At 43.6% G+C, this 22,777-nt stretch overlaps 1 protein-coding gene and 2 non-coding genes across 19 annotated transcripts in view; all 3 read left to right on the top strand.

Annotated features, from left to right (window-relative positions):
- PUM1 (pumilio RNA binding family member 1) overlaps positions 1-18,481 on the top strand; it is a 121,366-nt gene extending 102,885 nt beyond the window's left edge. For 13 of the 17 annotated variants that reach the window (XM_065930263.1, XM_065930262.1, XM_065930261.1 and 10 more), the window contains 6 exons: positions 1,436-1,570; positions 4,681-4,818; positions 7,505-7,630; positions 8,723-8,844; positions 13,321-13,513; positions 16,622-18,481. In XM_065930263.1, the coding sequence (XP_065786335.1) occupies positions 1,436-1,570; positions 4,681-4,818; positions 7,505-7,630; positions 8,723-8,844; positions 13,321-13,513; positions 16,622-16,753 (846 nt within the window). In that variant the 3' untranslated portion in view covers positions 16,754-18,481. The remainder of the gene's footprint in view (positions 1-1,435; positions 1,571-4,680; positions 4,819-7,504; positions 7,631-8,722; positions 8,845-13,320; positions 13,514-16,621) is intronic. The other 4 variants (XM_065930264.1, XM_065930252.1, XM_065930255.1 and 1 more) reach the window with 1 other exon arrangement.
- LOC136165800 (small nucleolar RNA SNORD103/SNORD85) lies at positions 2,458-2,542 on the top strand. Its single transcript, XR_010662770.1, has one exon. It is a non-coding gene; the product is annotated as a small nucleolar RNA SNORD103/SNORD85 (small nucleolar RNA).
- LOC136165799 (small nucleolar RNA SNORD103/SNORD85) lies at positions 14,335-14,419 on the top strand. Its single transcript, XR_010662769.1, has one exon. It is a non-coding gene; the product is annotated as a small nucleolar RNA SNORD103/SNORD85 (small nucleolar RNA).
- Positions 18,482-22,777: the final 4,296 nt, after the last annotated feature.

Below are 22,777 nucleotides of genomic sequence, written 5' to 3'. Positions count from 1 at the left end.
CATGAGGATTGATACATGGGTGATCCTTCAGCCTTGGTTCCTTATTATTCCCCCTGTTAATGCGGATAATGTCTACTCTTGTTATCATTGTCTTTGGAAAGAATCTGTGAGATTGTTGGATTAATGTCTTATTTCCTCTTCTAAACTAAAATGTCAGAAAGGCACAGATTTTTTTTTTTTGACTGACCATTGTAGCTGTGATGTACTGCAGAGCCGTGGTATCAATAATCCTATTATAATCCAGAAAGGAATGAAACATTGAGATGAAACATCTGATACAGGGGTAAAACGTGGCAACTCTGCACATTACCTGTCCCTCAGCAAGAGAAATTTGTAATCTTCTTACATCTTATTTTTTTTGGTTTATGTGAAGATTTTTTTTAAATGGCTTACTCACAGTCTTTATCTTCTCAACTTTTCTCATCAAGATCTAAGTTCTTTGACTCTGAATTCTCTAGCTGTAGATTGAGGAATCAACCTAAACATGACTCTTACAATTTTGACTTTCAGATACCTGTTTTCACTGCCATTTTGGTCACATATATATAAAAATATAGGGCTGTCCCAACTCCAGAGGTTAATGCAGCTAGGCTGGCTAAATAAACAGTTGATTATAGCAATACGATTTAGGACAAGCTGGAGAACTTCTCTGACTTAGAGAATGTCCATGGACTTGACACTGTATGAAAAATGAGTGGGTTGGGCATCCTTATTCATAAAGTCTCTATCAGTCTCATATGCTATTCAAATGAAAATAAAAAAACAAGGATGGAAAAACATTCTAGGAAGACTTAACATTGTGCAGTCATACCCCTTGATTTTACTAACTTTCCCCCTGATCCTGTTGACTTGTATAAATAGACATTATCATTTCTTATAGTAGTATAGAACAGTATATTCAGAAGAGAGTGTGCATGTGTGCTTTGGCTTAAACTCCACAAAGATGAAAGAACTTCAGTTCTTTCATTTCAGCTTACGGACTCAGACACCTAAAATGATACAGGTTTGCTGCAAGAAACCCTTAAATATCCCTCAGACATCGTCTAAAGCTTTAGTAATAAACAGTGTCGTCCACATGTAATGTTGTTTTTAGAATAAATGTAAATGCTCTTGTAATTAATGGCATATAGGTATATTTAATAGTATTGATGAGTTAAGGGCATCTTTGAGGAATTGCGTGTTTGTTTAGCAGAGACTACTACAGTTGGATATCTGAGAAGTGTTTTTAACATTAAAAAGAGTTCCTGTTAATCAGATTCTGATAAGTACTGCCTTGAAGAAACAAAGGTTTTTATAAACAAAAGGTTTAGTTAATCACAGATGACAGGGCTAAAAGAGGTATGCCAGTGGTTGATACAGAATAATGAATGCTTTGCTTTCTCTGGTTTCTTTCTTTCTACCTAAGTAATGGTGTTCACCCACACATTATGTCTAGTTTGGCAGCCTTGAACAGAAGCTGGCTTTGGCTGAACGGATTCGAGGCCACGTCCTGTCATTGGCACTGCAGATGTATGGCTGCCGTGTTATCCAGAAAGCTCTTGAGTTTATTCCCTCAGACCAGCAGGTAATTGTAAGTTTCCCCTTTAACTTTTCTCTTGGTGTTTGGTCTTTCTTCATGGTACATGTGGTGAACCTTGCACGTTTGTCAGTCTTTCGTTTTCTCTCAGTGTTTTTTTGGTGCTTGTGGCTGCCCTCTGCATGGCAAGCATGAATTGTGCGGTTCATTTTGTAAATTTATAGTGGATCAAGTGTCTTGTGTTAAAACCACCGGTTTCAAACATTTTCCCCTTTGACCAGAATTAAGTCTTTAGTAGGTGTGATTTTAGAGGTGGGTTTTTCCTTTGGCAAGAGGTGAAGAAAGTAAAGTTGTCAATTTCTTGTACTCGAACTGACCCCAACAAACAAAACTTTTTCCACCTTAAACCTTCTAGTTTTCTTCACTTGCACCCTCTTACTGTTCCATTCCACCGTTTGCTGTACGAGCTCCTGCCTGAGGCCGCACTGGTCTGGCACGCTGATCTGGCGCCCACCGTGTGCCAGTCGCCAGCACAGAGATGGCTGAGGCTGAGCACTGCCCACAGAGCACACGTGGGAAGGGCGACGTGAGCGCCTGTGCGCACGCCGCTGAGGGGAGGCTTTGTAGGAGGAGAAGTCCAGGCTGCAGAGGAGGTAGAGGGGAGAAAATGGGACAGAAATCTGAGGCGTTGTGTGCCGTGAGTGGGAGCTGACCCAGAAAGCACGTGAGGAGGCTCACGGCCTCTGAGCGGTCGTGGAGGAGGTCCCGCCGGCCCCACACAGACCACGGGGCCGGGGAGTCCAGCCATCCCCCGGGCAGGCGTGCGGGCCGCACTGTGTCTGCGGGAGGCAGTGCCTCGCGCCTCGGGTGCTGCCCGTCTGAACCCTCAGCCTTTGGGCTCTGAATTCACCCAGCCCTTTTCGATGGAAGGGTGCCCGTGGTCTGGCAGTGATGAGCCACTTGCCCTCTCTGAGAACAGAGTTCGGTAATGAGAATCTTTACTATGGACTCAAGTTCTGAGCCAGACGGGGCCCCCACCGCCTCCAGGTCAGAACCAAACACCGTGCTGGTGCTGACGATGGCAGCTGAGGGCTGGGGAGTCCAGAGTCCTTAAGCTGTGGGACTCAGATGGGCCTGTCAAGATGCTGGTGAAGGTGGAGGGGATGTTGGAGACACACAGCAGGTTGGGAATTCATTCCATTCGGTGCCCAGCATAGGAGCTACAGCGATAAGAAGAGGATGTTGTGTGTAAGTGATTAGAAGCAGGGGTGAGGCTACTAGTTTGTTTTCTCCTAATGTTCAAATCGTTATCAGTTTTAATTTTCCCTGGGATGTTCCAGGATGAAAATTTGATGACTGAATCTTCCTTTGTTAATTTTCTTGTTTCTTTTGAACATGGAACTTTTTCCCTCTCTTGACCATAATGCCTGCTTACTGAAAGCAAGCAGGAAATTTTGATTTCCCAGGTATTTTCCATATCTTTGCCCTCTCCCATGAATATGATACATTGTCGATTTTATTTTATATTTTACTGTATTTTTTTGTTTGTTTTCTGATCCTGTGGCTACACTGTAGTAGTTTTTGTCTCCCTTCTCTTCCCTGCGCCCCCACCCCCATTGCTCTTTCTACCCTATATATTGCTGAGTATCTTTTCCTAATCTGGTTTCTCTGTAATTCCTGTTCTGGGTCTAAACTATCTTCCCCAGTACAAATAACTTACTGTTTTCCAGATGTAAGTGTATTTTAGATGAAATAAATTGATCTCCAGTGGAGTTTTTACCTCTTTGGGCTTCAGGGAAGCCACTTCCCCTTCATTTTGATTATTAGAACTCTTCCTGGTGTTTTATCTTTATATAGGCGTCATCCTCTATCATTCTCATGTTTCCATAAGTTATTCTTTTCTGACATTTGATTAATTGCTTCAGCGAACTGTCCTGAATCTGTTGCTGGTTTAGTCCCCGGCCGTGTGGTCTTGAGTTTCTTTAATTAGAAAATCTTTTAGTGCTTTTACATGCTTAACATCTCAAGGATTTAAGACAATTGTATTCATAAATGTCACCATCTTAAACTGGTTTGCTGTCTTCTCCCATACCATAAATGTAGAGTCAGCACCGTGTAGCTAATATATAGAGATTGTATACAGCAAAGAAATTGGGCAGAAAGTGCCAGGGCCCAGCTGTTGTGCAGGTATTCAGCTTAAGGAGACCTGAGTCAACGAGTTTGGGGAGGGGATCCAATAAAAATCCCAATGGCTCTTTTTCGGTACCCTTGTCACCCCCCCACACACATACATACCACATAATGTCTGGTGTTGTCCTGTATTTTTCCCTGACTTTGGACACTTTTCATTAACTGAGAGTACTATTCCAGCTGATTATGCAGTCAGTCTGGCCTGGTGGAAAGATCATGTTGGAGTCACAGACTCAGGCTAGAGTTCTGATTCAGTCACTGTCTATAGTTTTAACCCTTCTCAGACTCAGTATGTTCATATATTCATATATGTGGGTGGAGAAGAGTGTGCAGGGTAATATTTAATCGACTAGTCATTTGCTTACATGACCTGTATCACCACACACGGGAGTCAGATTACTTGAGTTTGAATTGTGGCAAGTCCGGGTCTATGATTTTTTAACAAGCAGCTAATTTTTCTCTGCCTTGATTTATTCATCTGTAATAGTGGCCACTGCAGAGGATTGTCAGGCAGATTCATAAGTCAGATTATGTTAAACACTTAGAGGTCTACCTAGCTAGAGTCAGCTCTAGATTAACTACTGTCATTTTTATTGATAGGGACTTTACAGTCTTGTCATGGTGACAAATGGTGAATTGTATGTGATAGTCTCTAATACAATATAGTTGGTTTGATACCGGCTGCTTTCTATTTGAAGTTGACTGCATTTTTTTGGAACTCCCAAGAGGTCTTTTGCAAGTTAGAGAACTTTTCTTAAGACTGGTTGTTTTTATAGGAAATTTGCTATCATGTGGAAAAACTCCAGTCCTCGTTTGTTATCAAGGTTGTCTTGAGTCCCACAGCTGAATTGTCCCACTTTCATTGTCATGGATTCCCTGCTTCATGCTTTTTGTGTTTGGTAAGGAGAATGTTGACTGTCCAGGTGTTTGCTCTCTGTGATTCTGGTGGTGCTTGCTTTCTTTGTCTCAACTAGAATGAAATGGTTCGGGAACTGGATGGCCACGTTCTCAAGTGTGTGAAGGACCAGAATGGCAATCACGTGGTGCAGAAGTGCATCGAATGTGTGCAGCCCCAGTCTCTGCAGTTTATCATCGATGCGTTTAAGGGGCAGGTAAGTGACTTCGTAAAGAAAAAAGGGAAACGAGTTGATGGGTGTTTCCATTGTGAGCGGAGAGCACAATGGGAGTGTTCTCAAGGGCTTAGTGCATTTTAGACTGCAGTAAGTAGCAGTCCTCTTCAGTGTTACTAGGTACTAGCTCTGTGCACCTCCAGCTCTTCCCTCAATTGTCCATGGATCTTCTCTCCATCATTAAAGCAGGAGGATCATGTCAGGATCATGTCAGGATGAGATACTATCATCAGAGTTGTTAAGTCTTATATTTGACGAGTAAGTTTTTTCATTTGGTTGAGTACTATTTATCTTGATATTTAAAAGTTTTTATCATATTTTAAAATTTAGGTGATTTACAAAACCAGTCTTACAGGTTATGTGTGACTCTGTCTTTAGCAAGGTGTGGGACTTCCCTGGTGGTCCAATGGTGAAGACTCTGCATTTCTAATGCAGGGGTTGACTGAGGTCCTACATATCCACCAACCCTTCCCCTCCCCCCCTTCCTCCCCGCCCCCCAAATCTCAAGAAAACACCAAGGTGCTTCTTAATTTTGGGGCGTTGGATGGGGCATTGAACAGGTTGGTTTGAACTCTGTTAAGTGACACCCAACCAGAACTAGCTTCTGATTTCTCCTGTTTATTGTGTATCATAAGAACCAGTGTGCTTTTAGCACCAACTTCCAAGCAGAGTTGATATTTTGTCATACCACAGCTTTTCTTGTTGTTTTTGAAAAGGAGGGGAGACTGGAAATATCAGGTAAATTTTCAGGTATAGTCATGTGAACTGCTAAAGCCTATATTGAAATGGGATTTTAGAGTTGTTTAGGTTTTGCGGTTTGCTCAGTTACAGCAATGGTTAAGTAGAGTACGGACACTGAAAGTGAAAGTTGCTCAGTTGTGTCTGACTCTTTGCGACCCCATGGACTATACAGTTCATGGAATTCTCCAGGCCGGAATACTGGAGTGGGTAGCCTTTCCCTTCCCTACCCAGAGATCAGACCCAGGTCTCTCGCATTGCAGGCAGATTCTTTACCAGTTGAGCCACAAGGGAAGCCCAAACAGTAACTGAGGATTATTTGGGATTTTCTGAGTTAAGTTAAAAAAGAGTACCTCTGTTTAAGGCTTTTTTTGTGTGTGTGCTTGAAATACACAAAAAGTAAACAGATTAAGCCACCAAATGGGAGGGAATATTTTCAAGATGAAAAATGCCAATGAATTGATAACCAGCATATATAAAGAACTCTTAAAATCAAAGAGAATAATACAGGTTAATTCAGAAATGGGCTCCAGACCTGAATAGACAGAAGAAACCTATGAAAAAGTAATCCCATTAGTAATCATGAAAATGCAAAATAAGACCACAAATAGTAGATCATTTTCTTTGTTTTTTTTTTTGGCTATGCCTTGTGACAGGTAAAAATGAAAGAGGAGAGTGAAAAAGTTGGCTTAAAGCTCAACAAGATATGTTTAGATATGGTTAAAGCAGCATTGGTCTCCTAATAGGAAAAGACTGAGTAAACTAGATATCTATCAGGAGAGGATCAGGACCCCCCCCCCCCCCCCAAACTTTCTCAACTTTATGCTATACAGATAGACAAACAGAGTAAATGGTAGAAGCTCACAGTATTATAAGTAAATATTTGAGTCACTATGTTGAGTGAAATAAGTTGGTCTAGACTGAGTGTTTACTGTTTTTATAAAGCTAGAATTGAGCAAAACAGCGCAGTGTATCAGGTGTCCAGTTGTACACATGAAGCTGTGTATAAAACACCTAGAACTGTGACTGACACTTGGTAAACATCTAAGACCCCATAGGCTCCTCTGTCCGGGGATTCTCCAGGCAAGAATACTGGAGTAGGTAGCCACTTCCTTCTCCCGGGGATCTTCCCAACCCAGGGATCAAACCTGGGTCTCCTTCATGGCAGACACATTCTTTACCGTCTGAGCCACTAGGGAGCGTATTAAGTGTTCTCATCATTACTGTCATTATTCTTGACAATAAATTTGAGGTTCAGGTAATCCAGGTCATTCAGCTAGGAAGGGCATAATTGAGACTGGGTTCTCTGGATCTGAAGCCTGTGCATTCCCCTTGTTCCAGACTCAACAAAAGAGGAATCCTTTCTTGCTTCTTGCTGGAAAACACCCCAACTCAATTCAGAACATTATCCTGTGGTTAAACATCCTGAATGTGAAAGCATTCAGGCTTTGGTCCAAACCCTTTTTCTGTTTTTAAAGCCATCATTTGACACTGCGTGTGTTAACTGTGTTTTCTATGACCTTAATCTCTGTTCCTTTCTAAATAAACTTTTTGGTAAGGTCCTTTTTAGTTTTGAATTTGTATAAATCTATGAGTTCCTGGAATGGGTTTAAGAAATTAGAGTTTATCCTCATTCGTCCATACACACCTTATTATTTTCAGAGAGAACTTAAATGCCATACTTAATAATTTGGACTTGGAGTCAGAGTAGGAAATAAAATCCTGGCTGTGTCATTTACTGTCTGTAAGATTTTAGGCACATTATGTAAACTTAGGCACTTTGGTTTTCTCATCTGTATACCAAGAATAATCATGACTGTCTCTCTAGGTCATTGGGAAAATTAATGGGAAAATGTATATAAATAATTCTGAAGTATTGAAAGTGGCACCTGTTAATTTTGGTTTTCTTGTTTGTGTCGGTCTGTCCTAGGTGTTTGCTTTGTCCACGCATCCTTATGGCTGCCGAGTGATTCAGAGGATCCTGGAGCACTGTCTCCCTGACCAGACACTCCCTATTTTAGAGGAGCTTCACCAGCACACCGAGCAACTTGTACAGGTAATGGAGTTGCCAGTAGAGTAACTGCAAACACCTGTGGGCTCACGTGTTTTCTCAGCATAGGTTTCTTTTCCAGAAGGGGTTAATGTGTTTAAAATGCCCATTGAAGCTCTGGGCAAGTTTCCATTTATACCAGCCTAGTTCATCTTTTATGCATAAGGGTGATGAGTAGAACCCTGCCCTTGGAGTTAAGATCTATCTCTGAGTCATCAAGAGATCTGTCAGGAACTGTCAAAAGCCAGAACCCTGTCATGGATTAAGCTAGCTGTGGCCACTTAGGCAGGCCATGTAGTCTGTCATTTCATCTTTTCAAATGAACTAAATGGAGTAGTTGATTTCTGTAGTTTTTTAAATTTGTCTTGCTTCTACTAAAATTTTCTCCCATATCATACTGTTCGAACTCTTTCTTCATGTAGTGTGTGGTCTTAAAGCAATTTTTGGAGTGGTGCTTGTTGCTTTTTTGCTCAGAGATGTGAGATTATAAATGTATTAAATATTCATTGTAAAAAAAATTGTAAGTGCAGAAAGGAGCAGCAGAGCACAAGAAATGTTCCATAATCCTACTGGCCAGAAGCAGATACATTTAGCATAGGCATTTTTAAAAAAAAGTATTCTTTGTATGCACTTAATTTTTTATGTGTTACAAATAAATATTTGTGCCTTTGGAATTCTTGCTCACACACTTATTCTTTAAACACATCTTTCACTTTAGATGAGTATCTCCATTGTATGCTTGTGGTGTTATTTAATTAGGTGTTGCCAGTGTTTCCAGTTTTTCTCTGTTAAAGACAGGTGCAGAGACCCATTTGTACGTTTGTTAGAAAAATAGCTCTTTATCTGAAATCCCTGACTGGACCTTTCAGCATAAATATATATAGAAACATTCCATTGTCTAGTAATGACGTGTTCCTGTTTTGTAATGATAGGGAAAAATTGTCACTACCTATCCATTTAAAAAATTCCGTATATGTTCTTTAGTATTCAGGTAAACCATCATGGTGTTAAAGGAAGATAGATGTTGATTAATGTCAGAATTTAAGTAGCATAGAGCTTGTTTGTATAAATTTAAAATTTTCTGTTGTTTTGAAACAGGATCAGTATGGAAATTATGTAATCCAGCATGTATTGGAGCATGGTCGTCCTGAGGATAAAAGTAAAATTGTGGCAGAAATTCGAGGCAATGTACTGGTGTTGAGTCAGCACAAATTCGCAAGGTACGTGCCTTGAGTCGCAGAGGCGCTCCCCAGGAGAGGTGATCGGGCAGCATTTCAGGTCTAGAGAGAGCGTCATACTTTTTTTCTTCTTCTTTTTAATGTTTATTTTCCTTAAAGTAACACATGGTTATTGAGTTCTACTGCAAAATATGAAATATAAGACGTCTCTTGGTGGGCTTCTTACTCCCCTAGAGTGAACCACTTTGAAATCTGGGGAATTTGTTTCTAAAGCACATACATTTTGTACTTTGGTAAACTGGGTATTTCATGAGTTTACTTTTTTGGCATTGTGAAATGTTCTTTACTTAGTTTCCTCATTGATGCTGAGAGTTAAAAGGAAGGTAACCATATCTTTGTATAAGGTCTTCATATTCTTCAAAATCTCTTTTCAAGTCTTCATATCATACCAGCCCAATAATGAAATGTATATGTTATTCCCAGGTTGTGAAAGATGTTTTAGGTAACTTATAAGTAGCAGAGATTGAAGAAGAAATTGATGGCCCTCCAGTGGGTTAGTGCTATGATTTCTGAGTAGAGTGTGTATCTTACGCATAACATAGTTCTCTGTATTTTTTTGGAATATTTTTCTCCTCTTGTTTTTAAAGTAAATTGCAGGGCAGGTGTGACTTGAACAACTTTGATGTTTTTAAATTGTTCACTTTTAATTTGCGAAATCTTGTTACAGCATGGAAAATAGAGACGAGAAATAAAAGCACCCCAGATCCAGTGTTTCAACACCCTAACCACAGTAGGATCATCTCCTAGACTTTGTATTGGTTTTTATGGACATTTGCTAGGATCAGGAAAATAGAAGACAGAACCTCTTAGGTCTCTTTTTGGGGTCACAGTCCTCTTTACTGTCTTGTTCAGTGTATCTAATGTCTCACCCTTGTATAGTGTTAAGTATTACAGTTGTGGTCTGATAATAAGGGAGTAGCTATTTTGGGCCCAACCCTCTCATGTATAATAACTAATAAATTGTTGACAAAATGCCAGAAACTACCTGCAGACATTAGATAGTGACCAGGAGCACGGAGATAACCAGACGTGAGTACAGGAGGTTGTTGATACTTGAAAGAAGGTTCACTGCATTGGGAAAATTCCACCCCCGCCTCCTCCCACACCTCCTGTTTTGAGAGAGTGGGGGAGATACATAATTGACAGGTAACACTGTGTACAACCTGTTGTAAGTGTACAACCTGTTGGTATGATACATTTATATGTTGTAATATTCCTACAGTAACTTGAGCTGTTACCATGTCACATAATTATCATTTTTCTGTTGAGAACCATTAAAGATCTAGTCTGTTAGTAACTTTGAAATTTATAAAAGGTGTTGTTGACTATAATTAGGAAAGTTTTAGTCTGTAGGCTAAGTTGGAATAGAAGATTGCTGGTGTTCCAAGAAGGCAGTGGCAGAGTGACAGGGGAGAAATTCTGGAAAGGAAGAGAACCAGGGAGGAGGGGGAAGCCTAAATTTAAACTTTCTAAGTATCTAGTTGACTCCTGACCCACACTGTGTAGGATGAACTCGAGGCAACCCTGCCAGGGCTGAAAGAATTTAATGGAGATTTCATCTGCTGCTTATTGCATGGGGGAGGTTTGCAGTTTACTTTCAGCAAAGATATCGCATGCCCAAAAAAGGGGTTAGGAGAGTGATACTGTTAGGAATATGATAGAACTCAGGGTATACAGTGCATCATTTGTCATGTCTAGATAACAGAAAAATGTGACCTATACTCAAGAAAAAATGAAAATGGAAAAATCCCTAGTGAATATAGTTCCATACCACCCAGATGTTGGAGTTAGCAGAGAAGGATTATAAAGCATTTTATAAAGTATATAATTTTATAATTATATAAAAACTATTATTTTAAAAATTAAAATAAAAATTTGTATTAAAATTATAAAAAGTATAATTATATAAAATATAAATTTTATAATTTTATAAATTATACATTTTACAAATTTTATATAAGTAATTGGTATTTTAAAATACTATATTTTAAGATACTTAAAGTATTATAAAGTATTTAAATTATACTCAAAAATGTAAAGGAAAATGTGCATATAGTGAAATGAAAAGATGAATGTTAGTAGAGAATTAGAAGCTTTATTACAGAAAGAATAATAGGGAAGTTCTAGAGTAGAAAAGTATAACATCTGAAATAAAATTCACTATATGGCTTTAACAGTAAATTAAAGTTAACAAAAGAGCCAGTAAATTTGAAAATTGAATAGAAACAAACCAATTAAGCAGGTTAGTGACCTTATGACATTTTTGATGGTAACCCAGAATACAAAGTAAATTTTTCATCAACTTTGAATGCATAGGTACGTGCATACACACATAACTGAAGATTGTCATAATTAATTGATACTGACTAATCTGTTTCATTAAAAAAACAAAAACAAAAAAAGCTAGTCTCAAATCACTAAGTTGATTTTATCACCCACAATCAGGTTAAGAACCACAGTTTCAGAAATACTAGAATGAACTTTAAAGACTGGAACAATATGGATTGTGTGTTTAGGTGGTAGGGCAGCTTTGGCCAGGTGGGATCCTGATCAGTGAGTGATCCTATCAAGTGTGATAGCTGACCCTGATGACCTTCTTGAAAGACAAGTTACTGTCAAGGAGTCAGTCTTCCACCCAGAAGAATGAGTGTCCTGTTGCCAGCCTAGCTTAGTAGAAAATTCTGTTCTAAATCTGATCACTCTGGTCTTGGGTGGATGAAGGGGCAACTCAGCCTGGCAGTTCTAAAAAGTGATGATTCTTTGCTTGAACATTTGGTTATCGTGACTGGCTTAGTAATGTCCTAACTCCCTTTTCTGCTAAGGGAGAAGCCAGTGTCTATTAGGAGATGCACTTCCATACGCCACACCTTCAGCTCATGCTAGAATTGCAGAGTGCTGTGGGAGGAACGTGAGGAAGAAAGTTTTCGCATGCTGCTGTTTTATCAGAAGGGAGAGGCTGTTTGTGGTCTTAAACGTGATTATCAGATTTGATTTGCTCTGTCTTAAGAAGAAAGATTGAAGAAATGTCTGGTAGGATGGTGGTGGTTCTTGGACATTTTAGCTTGAGAATTTTGTTTTCTAAATAAAAGCACGTACATAATAAAGGTTCAGTATTCGAAACTAGATAACATGGCGAGGGTTCTTTCAGAGTGGTCTGGAACCACCACCCTCTCTTGCGATTTAAAAATCGAAGTAGGGACTTGGTGTAGGCCCCTGGAGTAGGGACTTGGTGGTGGTTATTTGTGATGACTGTTCAGTTATATAGGGCTGGCCTTTGAAAGAAGGAGTGAGACGCTATCTCTTGCCTTCTGGTGTTCCTAGAGTAGGTATAGACAGCCTTTTTTTTCAGCCCCTGAAGGCAAAATTAAGACAAATGGGTGAAATTTCAGGGAAGCACATTTTTACTTTAGTATATAAAGAATGTTTAAGAGAACCGTTCATTTGCATGGTCGGTTGCCCCAGAATTGCTTCCAAATCATTGGAAATTCTCATGTAGAGGCTAAATGGGCATCTTGCAGAATGGTCAGAAAAGAGCTTTCTGCATTAGCTAGATTTGAAAGTTCCTTTTCTACTTGAGTATTCTGTGATCCAGAGCAGCTCTTCCCCCAGTCATGAGATCCTTGCAGAGTGTTCAGCCTCCCACTTACCAAATGTTCTCTCTGCCAAGTATTGGCTCCAGTAATACAAATACAAAGAATAAGTATTGTTCTTGTTCTTAGACATCACACAACTTCCTCATACTCACGGAGGCACAGAAGCAAACATTCTTGAGTAATCAATCACTCCTGGGTGAGGAGTGCCCTTTAGCATGTGGCTGGGTGTCATTTAATCAGCATCTGCAGTCCTTCTGGATTGTAGAGGAACTCTGATTTAAAGTAACTGCATCTCTTTTTTTCCTTTCCGAGGTTGAGACATCTGTGAAGTGTTTAGACATGTGGACACACCCGGGGGTCCTTCTTGTTTTTAAGAGACAGTGTGAAGTAGTTGACTGACGACTGTGGTTTCTCCTTGTGTCTGCCTTCACTCAGCAAGTCTGTAGGGCCTGTCTTAAGTGCCCAGTCCTGTGCGTGGCACTAGGGATCTAGATGTGAGAGAGACTTGTTCTTGGCCCCATTAAGTTCACAGAGGTGAGGAGAGAATTGATAGATGTTGATGCCTGTTGAAATTATCTTCTTTACCCATTTCAGCTCATAACCAGTCTTGTGAACCTTTACTTACCTGGGTTTGCCCTCCCCTGTTAGGTGGTTGGGTCTGGTACCCTCCATGACCTGGGCTTGGCCATGGTCGACATTGGAGGTCACAGGTGGCAAAGATAGGATCTTATAGAGCCAAACAGATGAGGAATTAATCTTCCAAGAAGTCTCATTTGCTGCTGACCTTGAGGTCAGAGCCCAGGCCAGATAAGCCCGGCCGAACGAGGCCCCTCTAAGGACTGGCCCTGGATTTGTCTCCTTACAGCAACGTCGTGGAGAAGTGTGTCACTCACGCCTCCCGTACAGAGCGCGCTGTGCTTATCGACGAGGTGTGCACCATGAACGACGGTCCCCACAGTGCCTTATACACCATGATGAAGGACCAGTACGCCAACTACGTGGTCCAGAAGATGATCGATGTGGCGGAGCCAGCCCAGAGGAAGATCGTCATGCACAAGGTAGGCCAGTTTGTGCGGGTCTCCATCAGAGAGGAGGAGCTGGCCTCGCTTCTTCTCAGTTCTGAAATGCAAAGGAGGGTGGGCCTCTTGCTGCTTCTTGCACAGTTTGTCACTGGATGGTACCTTCTTGTCCCTTTTATCTGGAGTGGCCATTGTCCCTGTGTTTGCTGCCGCTCCATCAGTAACTCACTGGTATGAATGTTAAACTCAGTCTTTGTGGGGGAGTCGCCTCCGAGTCTTGCACCTGCTGGCTCCCAGGAGACCAGCTTCTCAGTCTAGCAGATCAGCCGCCTTACCTTATTTCCGTTCCTCCCTCTCATCATTCATTCCACCGTTTGCTGTACGAGCTCCTGCCTGAGGCCGCACTGGTCTGGCACGCTGATCTGGCGCCCACCGTGTGCCAGTCGCCAGCACAGAGATGGCTGAGGCTGAGCACTGCCCACAGAGCACACGTGGGAAGGGCGACGTGAGCGCCTGTGCGCACGCCGCTGAGGGGAGGCTTTGTAGGAGGAGAAGTCCAGGCTGCAGAGGAGGTAGAGGGGAGAAAATGGGACAGAAATCTGAGGCGTTGTGTGCCGTGAGTGGGAGCTGACCCAGAAAGCACGTGAGGAGGCTCACGGCCTCTGAGCGGTCGTGGAGGAGGTCCCGCCGGCCCCACACAGACCACGGGGCCGGGGAGTCCAGCCATCCCCCGGGCAGGCGTGCGGGCCGCACTGTGTCTGCGGGAGGCAGTGCCTCGCGCCTCGGGTGCTGCCCGTCTGAACCCTCAGCCTTTGGGCTCTGAATTCACCCAGCCCTTTTCGATGGAAGGGTGCCCGTGGTCTGGCAGTGATGAGCCACTTGCCCTCTCTGAGAACAGAGTTCGGTAATGAGAATCTTTACTATGGACTCAAGTTCTGAGCCAGACGGGGCCCCCACCGCCTCCAGGTCAGAACCAAACACCGTGCTGGTGCTGACGATGGCAGCTGAGGGCTGGGGAGTCCAGAGTCCTTAAGCTGTGGGACTCAGATGGGCCTGTCAAGATGCTGGTGAAGGTGGAGGGGATGTTGGAGACACACAGAACGTTGGAAGTTCATTCATTTACCAAATACTTAAAAGCACACGTGCTCTCCGGTGAACTCTTCTTTCACCAGGACACTGTATTGGTAGGCCCAGCAGTGTTGTAGACAGTTACACTGATGCTGGGGAAATAGTGGGGAGGGCTGTGAGAGTGTGGAGGGGTGCCTCTTCTGACATGGGGGTACAGAGAAGGCTTCCTGCGAGAGCAACATTTGAGTAAAGCCTTGAACCTTTCCAGGTGGAGGGAACCTAGTGTGTGAAGCCTTGAAAGAGGAGACAAGACAGTGTATTTAAATGGAGAAGTACAGCAAGTCCAGTGGGACAGGACTGGGGTGCCAGAATCACACTTACATTTCAAATCATGGTCCTGGCCAGTGAGTAACTTGGAGGAGAGGAGGCAGTGAGGCCTGGACAGGGGGTTGTTGAAATAACTAAGCCAAGAGGTGAGTGGCGGTTTTGAGAATCAAGAGAAGTGGACAGAATGGGGCTTCTGCAGCTGGTTTGATTGAAGGAGCTGAGAGAGAAGGGGGAGTCCTAAGAATCTGAAAAGCCTAAGACTTGTGCTCTTTCACAGCTAGCCATACCCATTTTAGGAAGCAGGAGGATTGAGAGGGGAACAGGTTGCTTTTCATTTCCCTTTAAATCAAGTGGAAGATGGAGTTCAACAGCGTTGTATATACACATTGTTAGTGTCTTGTCTGGAATAGGACAGATGTAAAGGTTAAGTGGCTGGACTCATCAGTGAGCCAGTCCTGGGGACAGACAGGTGAAGGGATTGAATTTCACTCAGGTTTTAAAAGGAGAGCTGCCAAAAGCAAGGGGTTCGGAGCCTCGAGCACTAAGGACCAAAGCCTTAGCTCTGTATGTCACCATGATTGCGACCCAGATGGAAGTGTGGTGTCCTTTCTGCAAGTGCGTTTATTTAGGACGGTTAGGCAGTGGTCTGCGTGCCACAGCTTGGAGTTCGAGCCAAGGACTGTGCATAGTTTCCCAGGCTGGCTCCTAGGTGAGAATATAAAGCTAATATGGGTCTGCATCCTGTGTGGGTTACAGAAGTGGTTTCTGGAGCCACCTGACCCTTCCTTGCTTTGAGGGTACAACTAAACAGGCACACGGTCTGCGTGGAACACTCAGGCTTGAGAGTGTCCATCTTCCCTGGCATGTTGTCCTGTGTTGAGTAAGTAACTGGGGAGCTGTGATGGGGAAGCAGGTCAGTGTTGTGGGTCTTCACTGTCTGTGTGGCATGTTGGTGGTTCCACAAATGATTGTGAACACAGTGTGTTGTAGAAAGGCTCTGTGAGGTCACCAACGAGGAAAGGTGGTTCCAGAGAGGAAGCACCTGCCGAGTTGTGTGGGATGCACAGGACTTGTGGATGTGGGTCTGCCCAGGGTTGGGGGTACAGAGAGATGCTTAGGGGGCTGCGTGTCTTGGAGAGGTGGAGCAGAGCTATGAGAGGAGTGGCCAGACAGTGGGTGGGCCGTCTGACTTTAGATGAATGGCTTAACCACTGTGCCTCCGTGTTTTCATCAGAGAAACGAGGATAATCACACCTCTCTTACGAGGATTCAAAATGGATAGTTCTTGGCTCTTGTTCATCATTTTTATTGTTATCATTGCTAGCTTTCTGTGATGTGCTGTGAACGGGAGAGCAGGGTCAGGTGATGAGCGCAGGGTTCGTGGTCCCCAGAAAGCAGCCCCTGCTGCTGAGGAGAGCCGTGGGGCCGAGAGGCTCCCTCAGGGGCTGCCGTCCCGCGGTGGATGGTGTGGTCGTGTCCAGGGATGCTCAGTCTCCACACGCTGTCCTGGAAGTGGTCTGTGGTTGTCCGACCTCCAGAGCCCTTGCACCTGCCTCAGCGCTCAGGACAGGAGCCGCCCTCCTCATCTGCTGGGTCATGTAGCTCGCGTATTCAGGTGCTCAGGCTGAGCTAGTGGAAGATGTCGCCTGCGGGGTGTGTGCACCTGTAGGCACCTCGTGGTGTCCAGGAGAAGTTACCCTGGAGCCCCCGAGCCTGTCACAGGCAGAGTAACAGACTGTGCTCTCTCCGCAGATCCGGCCCCACATCGCGACTCTTCGCAAGTACACGTACGGCAAGCACATCCTGGCCAAGCTGGAGAAGTACTACATGAAGAACGGCGTGGACCTGGGGCCCATCTGCGGCCCCCCTAACGGTATCATCTGAGGCGGCCGCACCCCGCGCCCTCGTTCCCTCTGACCTCACTGGCCCACTGGTGAATCCAGCCAGCAACCAGACGTGTTCCAGTGCAGAATCCAAAAATGGGTAAATGGTTGCTCCAGGATTACCCTCTCCTCCCAAAAAAAGGAATCAAATCCACAAGTGGAAAAGCCTTTGTAAATTTGTTTCATTTTATTACACATAACATGTACTAATTATTTTTTTTAATTGACTAATTGCCCTGTTGTTTTACTGGTGTATAGGATACTTGTACATAGGTAACCAGTGTACATGGGAGGCCACATATTTTGTCCAATGTTGTATCTATATTCCGCCTGTGGAAACTTTGAGGGTGGTTGGTTTAACAAAAAAGTTAAAAAAAAAAAGAAAAAAGGTTTTTAACTCATCTGCCTCACTGGCAAGTTTTGCAAATAGCTCTTCCCCACTTCCTCATTTTAGTAAAAAAGAAAAACAAACAAAAAAAACCTGAGAAGTCTGAATTTTAGTTAAATGACCCCAAACTGGCATTTAACAATGTTTATAAAAATATACATATAAATATATATATATAAAGAAAATCATTTCAGAGTTGCAAAAGCCTCAGTTTATGACATTAAGTTTATGAAACTTCTGAAAATTGCCTTTTTTGGAGACTATTATGCTGAAGAAAATAGTGTAGTCCATTTTGTGAGGAGGAGATGTGAGCACCCAGAATGTCTTTCAAGGCCGGGCAGGTATGATTGTTTACTGCCTACTGGATTTTTTTCTGTTAACATTGAAAGGCAAAAATCTGATTATTTAGCATGAGGAAAAAAAAAAAAATCCAACTCTGCTTTTGGTCTTGCTTCTATAAATATATAGTGTATACTTGGTGTAGACTTTGCATATATACAAATTTGTAGTATTTTCTTGTTTTGATGTCTAATCTGTATCTATAATGTACCCTAGTAGTCGAACATACTTTTGATTGTACAATTGTACATTTGTATACCTGTAATGTAAATGTGGAGAAGTTTGAATCAACATAAACACGTTTTTTGGTAAGAAAAGAAAATTAGCCAGCCCTGTGCATTCAGTGTATATTCACACCTTTTATGGTCGTAGCATATAGTGTTGTATATTGTAAATTGTAATTTCAACCAGAAGTAAATTTTTTTTTCTTTTGAAGGAATAAATGTTCTTTATACAGCCTAGTTAACTTTTAAAAAGAAAAAAAAAAAGCTTGGTTTTATTTGTCACCTAGTCAGATAGTAGCGAGATCCTTTCTAAATGTTATTCCAGATGATTCAGTTCACACTAGTGGTTTTTTTTTTTAATCCTAAAAAAGTAATGTTTTGCTTATTTTGTGACAGTCAAAAGGACGTGCAAAGTTCAACCCTGCCCTAACTTTCCTTACAATCAGAGCCCCTCTCACCTTGTAAAGTGTGAATTGCCCTTCCTTTTTGTACAGAAGATGAACTGTATTTTGCATTTTGTCTACTTGTAAGTGAATGTAACATACTGTCAATTTTCCTTGTTTGAATATAGAATTGTAACACTACACGGTGTACATTTCCAGAGCCTTGTGTATATTTCCAATGAACTTTTTTGCAAGCACACTTGTAACCATATGTGTATAATTAACAAACCTGTGTATGCTTATGCCTGGGCAACTATTTTTTGTAACTCTTGTGTAGATTGTCTCTAAACAATGTGTGATCTTTATTTTGAAAAATACAGAACTTTGGAATCTGAGTTTGTGCTTTATTATTATTATTACTTTTTCCAATATAGTGCCCCAGAGCAGACAACCCTTTTCTTGTTTGTGTCTCTTCTGTTTTCTTTTTGTCTTGTGAGAGGGTTTATCAAAGACATCCCACGTGCATCGTGATGTCCAACTTCTTTTGAAAAATCAGAAAATTCATCTTCCTGGGTGCCCATGACAGCATCCTCAAAAGGCCTGACCCCCACTGTCTGCCTGGTTCTCTTCATTTGCACTCTCTGGGCTCTCAGGTGCTGTTGCGAGCCCAAAGGGCCTGTATTAGAATCCAGCAGATGATACATGTCTCCTCCTCGCTTTCTGAGGCAGGGTGGTAGGGAAGGCCTCCCTGTCCTGAGGTCCCCTCTCCTTTCCCCTGTCTGGGCTGCTCCTGTCTGCACCCCGCCCTTCTGTGTCCTGACACCAAGGTTGGCCCAGGCTGGCCTGCTGTCCCTGGCTCACTCTTAGCATCACACTGGGGACCTCTTCCAGCAGTGAGTTCAGGAGGCTCTAGCTCACTGAAGTACCTGCCACCTGTGCCTGGAGATGCCCCCTCCCCTTCTTTACTGTCTCTGCTCCAGGAGCAGCTTTGGCAGAAAACCACCAGTGAAACTTGGTTGGCAGTGACAGGATGGGCTCAGCCAGGGGCACTGGAAGTGGAGCCTCAGGGTAGATGGAAAGGGGACTTCTCAGGGTCCCCTCCCAAGGGTGAGGGACGGTCACTAGCAGCCCCTGTGGTCTGAGAAGAAATGGAGGGGAAAGGAGCTGAGACTGGAGGGTTCAAGTGCAGAACCTGATTTTGCCTTAGCAGCTGTAATGGAGTCTTCCCGAACCCTCTTCCGAGGCTGTAGTCATCGCGGGCCCACTAGAGATGGCATGCTGGAGGTGTGTGCGACTGCGTAGTGTGGCTCTGCAGTCAGACCAGGCTCCCTAGCCCTAACCCGACCTTTTTCAATATCTGTGTATTTATTTGGCTGTGTTGGGTCTTAGTTGCGGCATGCAGAAGCTTTCGTTGGGGTGCGTAGACTTCTCTAGTTGCAGCACAAGGGGTCAGTAGATGAGGCGTCCAGGCTTAGTTGCCCTGTGGCCTGTGGGATCTTAGTTCCTCAGCCAGGGATCGAGCCCCTGTTCCCTGCATCGCGAAGTAGATTCTTAACCACTGGACCACCTGATCTTGAACCAAATTCCTTGCTGGAAATGGATGGAAGGCCCATCAATTGTGTGTAGGTGAAGTGGTTCTTACATCATGGAAAGTTAACAGCTTTTAGACAGTTATGGTTTTACTGAACCTTTGCAGAGGCTGAGAACAAAGGCAAAACAAGAGGCTTGGATTTCTTTCTCTCCCATGAGTCTACAGTCTGTGACCTTGAGGTGGTAATTTTGTCTGTTTGATCCTCAGTTTCCTCTTCTCAAAGATTGAAGTAATACCTCATGAAGCTGAAATAAGATGGAATTGTTAATAAACATGTCATGGGACTTCCTTGGTGGCCCAGTGGTTAAGACTCGATGTTCCCAATGCAGGGTGCCCGGGTTTGATTCCTGGTTGGATGATTGGATCCCTCATGTTGCAGCTAGGACTCAGGCAAAAAATAAAAATAAATGTGTCAAATACCTGAAACTTAAGAGGTGCCCATGTAGGTTTTCTCTTCTACTTGGACTATTTACACTTAGACTACTTTCCCCTCCACCCCTGTCTCCTTTTACTCAACATTTAGAGAAATGTCTTGTGTTTTTAGTGGTAAGAAAGCAAGGTGCTAGGTTGGAAATGTGATACCTCCACCAACTTACTTCAATCCTGTGTCTTTGAGGCCTTTGTGGTCAGACAAATACAGGTTTTCATCCCAATTGCCCTTTATTACCTGGGTCATCTCTCTGAGTCCAAATTTTCTTCTCTGTGAAACTGGGGAAAACAGTACTTCATGTCCAAGGTTGGCTGTGAGGATGAACTGAATTACGTAGCCTAGCAGAGTGCCTGGCACATTGGTGCAATAAATGATATTTATCGTTTTTTACCTTTAATAGCACTCCTCCAAATGTTTGTGCACAGGTTTTGGTGAACCAAACAATCCTTGTCCATTATGTAAAGAAATTTAAAAGTGTTAGTCCCTCAGTCGTGTCTGACTCTTTTTTACTCCATGGAGTTAAAATTCCTGCTCATGAATTCTCCAGGCAAGAATACTGGAGTGGATTGCCATTCCCTTCTCCAGGGGATCTTCCTGACCCAGAGATTGAAACTGGGTCTCCCACATCACAGGCAGATTCTTAACTGTGAGCCAGCGGGGACGTAGTCATTCGTCATGAACCAACTCTGGGCCAGGCACCCAAGAGTTTTTACATGTTCTCATTTGTCGCAACAGTCCTGCGAGGAATGTGGTGGTTCTCATCTTGGAGATATGGAAATGAGTTCTGGGTTCTAATGTGAGTCTTTGGGTCAAACCAATGCTTGGCCTGATGCTTTTTCCCTTGGCGTTTTGTGGGAGGGATTGGGGCTGGGATGGACCCCTCCCTCTGCAGGATTGCATTTCAGGGCTCAGGCTGAACCTCCTTATTTGACTGCCAGTACCAGCTGCTAACAAGTCCATCCAAGGATGTGAGGTCCTGGGCTGCCACCATATGGAGACCGACATTCTTGGTCTCTTACAAGAGACCTCCATCCTGAGTCCCTCCATCACACTTTGATGACAACAGAGTCCTTCCATCACACTTTGTATAAAAATCCTTTACCGGATCACAGGGCTTTACAGGGTACAGAGCACATTCGTATTTGGATGCCTTTGATCCTCTTGAAAGCCTTAGGCAATAAGATAAAGTGAAAGTGAAGTTGCTCAGTCATGTCTGACTCTGCAACCCCACGAACTGTAGCCTACCAGTTTCTTCCATCCATGGGATTTTCCAGGCAAGAATACTGGAGTGGGTTGCCATTTCCTTCTCCAGGAGATCTTCCTGACGCAGGGATTGAACCTGAGTCTCCTGCATTGTAGGCAGACGCTTTACTCTCTGAGCCCCAGGGAAGTCGGGCAGTAAGACAAGGTAGACGTTATCAGCCCATTTTACAGGTGAGGCGGTTGAGACCCAAGCCACACAATGAGTCGATAACCTAGCAAGGATTTTATCTGAAGTCTCCTGAAACCAAGTTCAGTGCTCTGTCCATGCCATCTTGCTCCTGCCACCTTCCATCAGCTCCAGGGATGGCTGGGTTCTCTTTTCTAGTTGAGTTTTTCCAGAAGCGTGAGGCACAAGACAGAGGAGCCTGGCGGGCTACAGTCCAGGGGGTGGCAGTCAAACAGGACTGAAGGGACTTAGCGTGCAGGCAGGAGGCACTAGAGAGCGAAGCATTTTACAGGGAGGAGAGCTGTGGCTTCATGTAGTTACCAGCAGTAGCCACACGAGGGTGCTGCTGCCTAAAGAAAGCCTTACAGAAGCCTACGGGCTCAAGGGTCCAACGTGGAGGGCTGGGATGGCTTATCCCTGACTTGGGGGGCTCCGGAGTGAAGAGTCCCATCCAGAGGCCTGAGGTCTGGCATGTGCCCTAAGACTAAGCTTTCCACTTCCCTCCCTCCCCAGCTTCTGCTGGGCAGAAAGCTAGTCCCTCACTCTGGCTTGGGACGGCAGGGTATCTGGCTCACAGACCCTAGTTTTGCCTGGGACTCACGTGTGACCTCGTGGGGCAAGTCGGCTGCCCCAACTGTCACCTGGCATGATAGCCCGGCCCTGCCACCCTCACAGGGTTGGTATGAGGTCAGAGGGCTGGTCCTGTGAGCAGGGGGGCCCCAAGCCTCTGTTAATGTGACCCGAGGCCCTAGTACCTCTTTAGGGGCTACATCTCTAGCTTAAGGATCAAAGCTTTCACACAATGAAAACTTCCGAGTCTTTATGACCCACAGGTGCCTAGCTTCAAATCCCAGCTCACCACCCCTCTGGGACCATTGTGAGTCATTTATCCTCTTACACAGGAGGATAATAGTCCTTCTACTTCCTGGGGCACCCTGGAAACACTTGACACAGACCTGGGCACACAGCAAGCCACACATGAAACCTGTTACTATTATTTCTATTGCCCTATTTTTTCCTGCTATGTTGGAGACCTTGGAATTTTCACTAAGTGTGACTAATTTATCCTCTAAACTGGGACAATTTTAAGCATGAAAGTGATTGCACTGAGTTATTACCTCATGTGGAGACAGCCTCCCAGGTGGCCGACTTCCTGATGTTCTTATCCTCATGTGTTCTGCGTGGAAGAGGGCTGCCTGCAAACAATAGGACATTGTGCAAAGGGTAGGGTGTGACTTCCC

This window comes from Muntiacus reevesi, chromosome 3 (assembly GCF_963930625.1).
Source record: "Muntiacus reevesi chromosome 3, mMunRee1.1, whole genome shotgun sequence".
Classification (NCBI taxonomy): Eukaryota; Metazoa; Chordata; class Mammalia; order Artiodactyla; family Cervidae; genus Muntiacus; species Muntiacus reevesi.
Note: the sequence above shows the minus strand (reverse complement) of the source record. Positions and strands in the feature narration are given on the sequence as shown.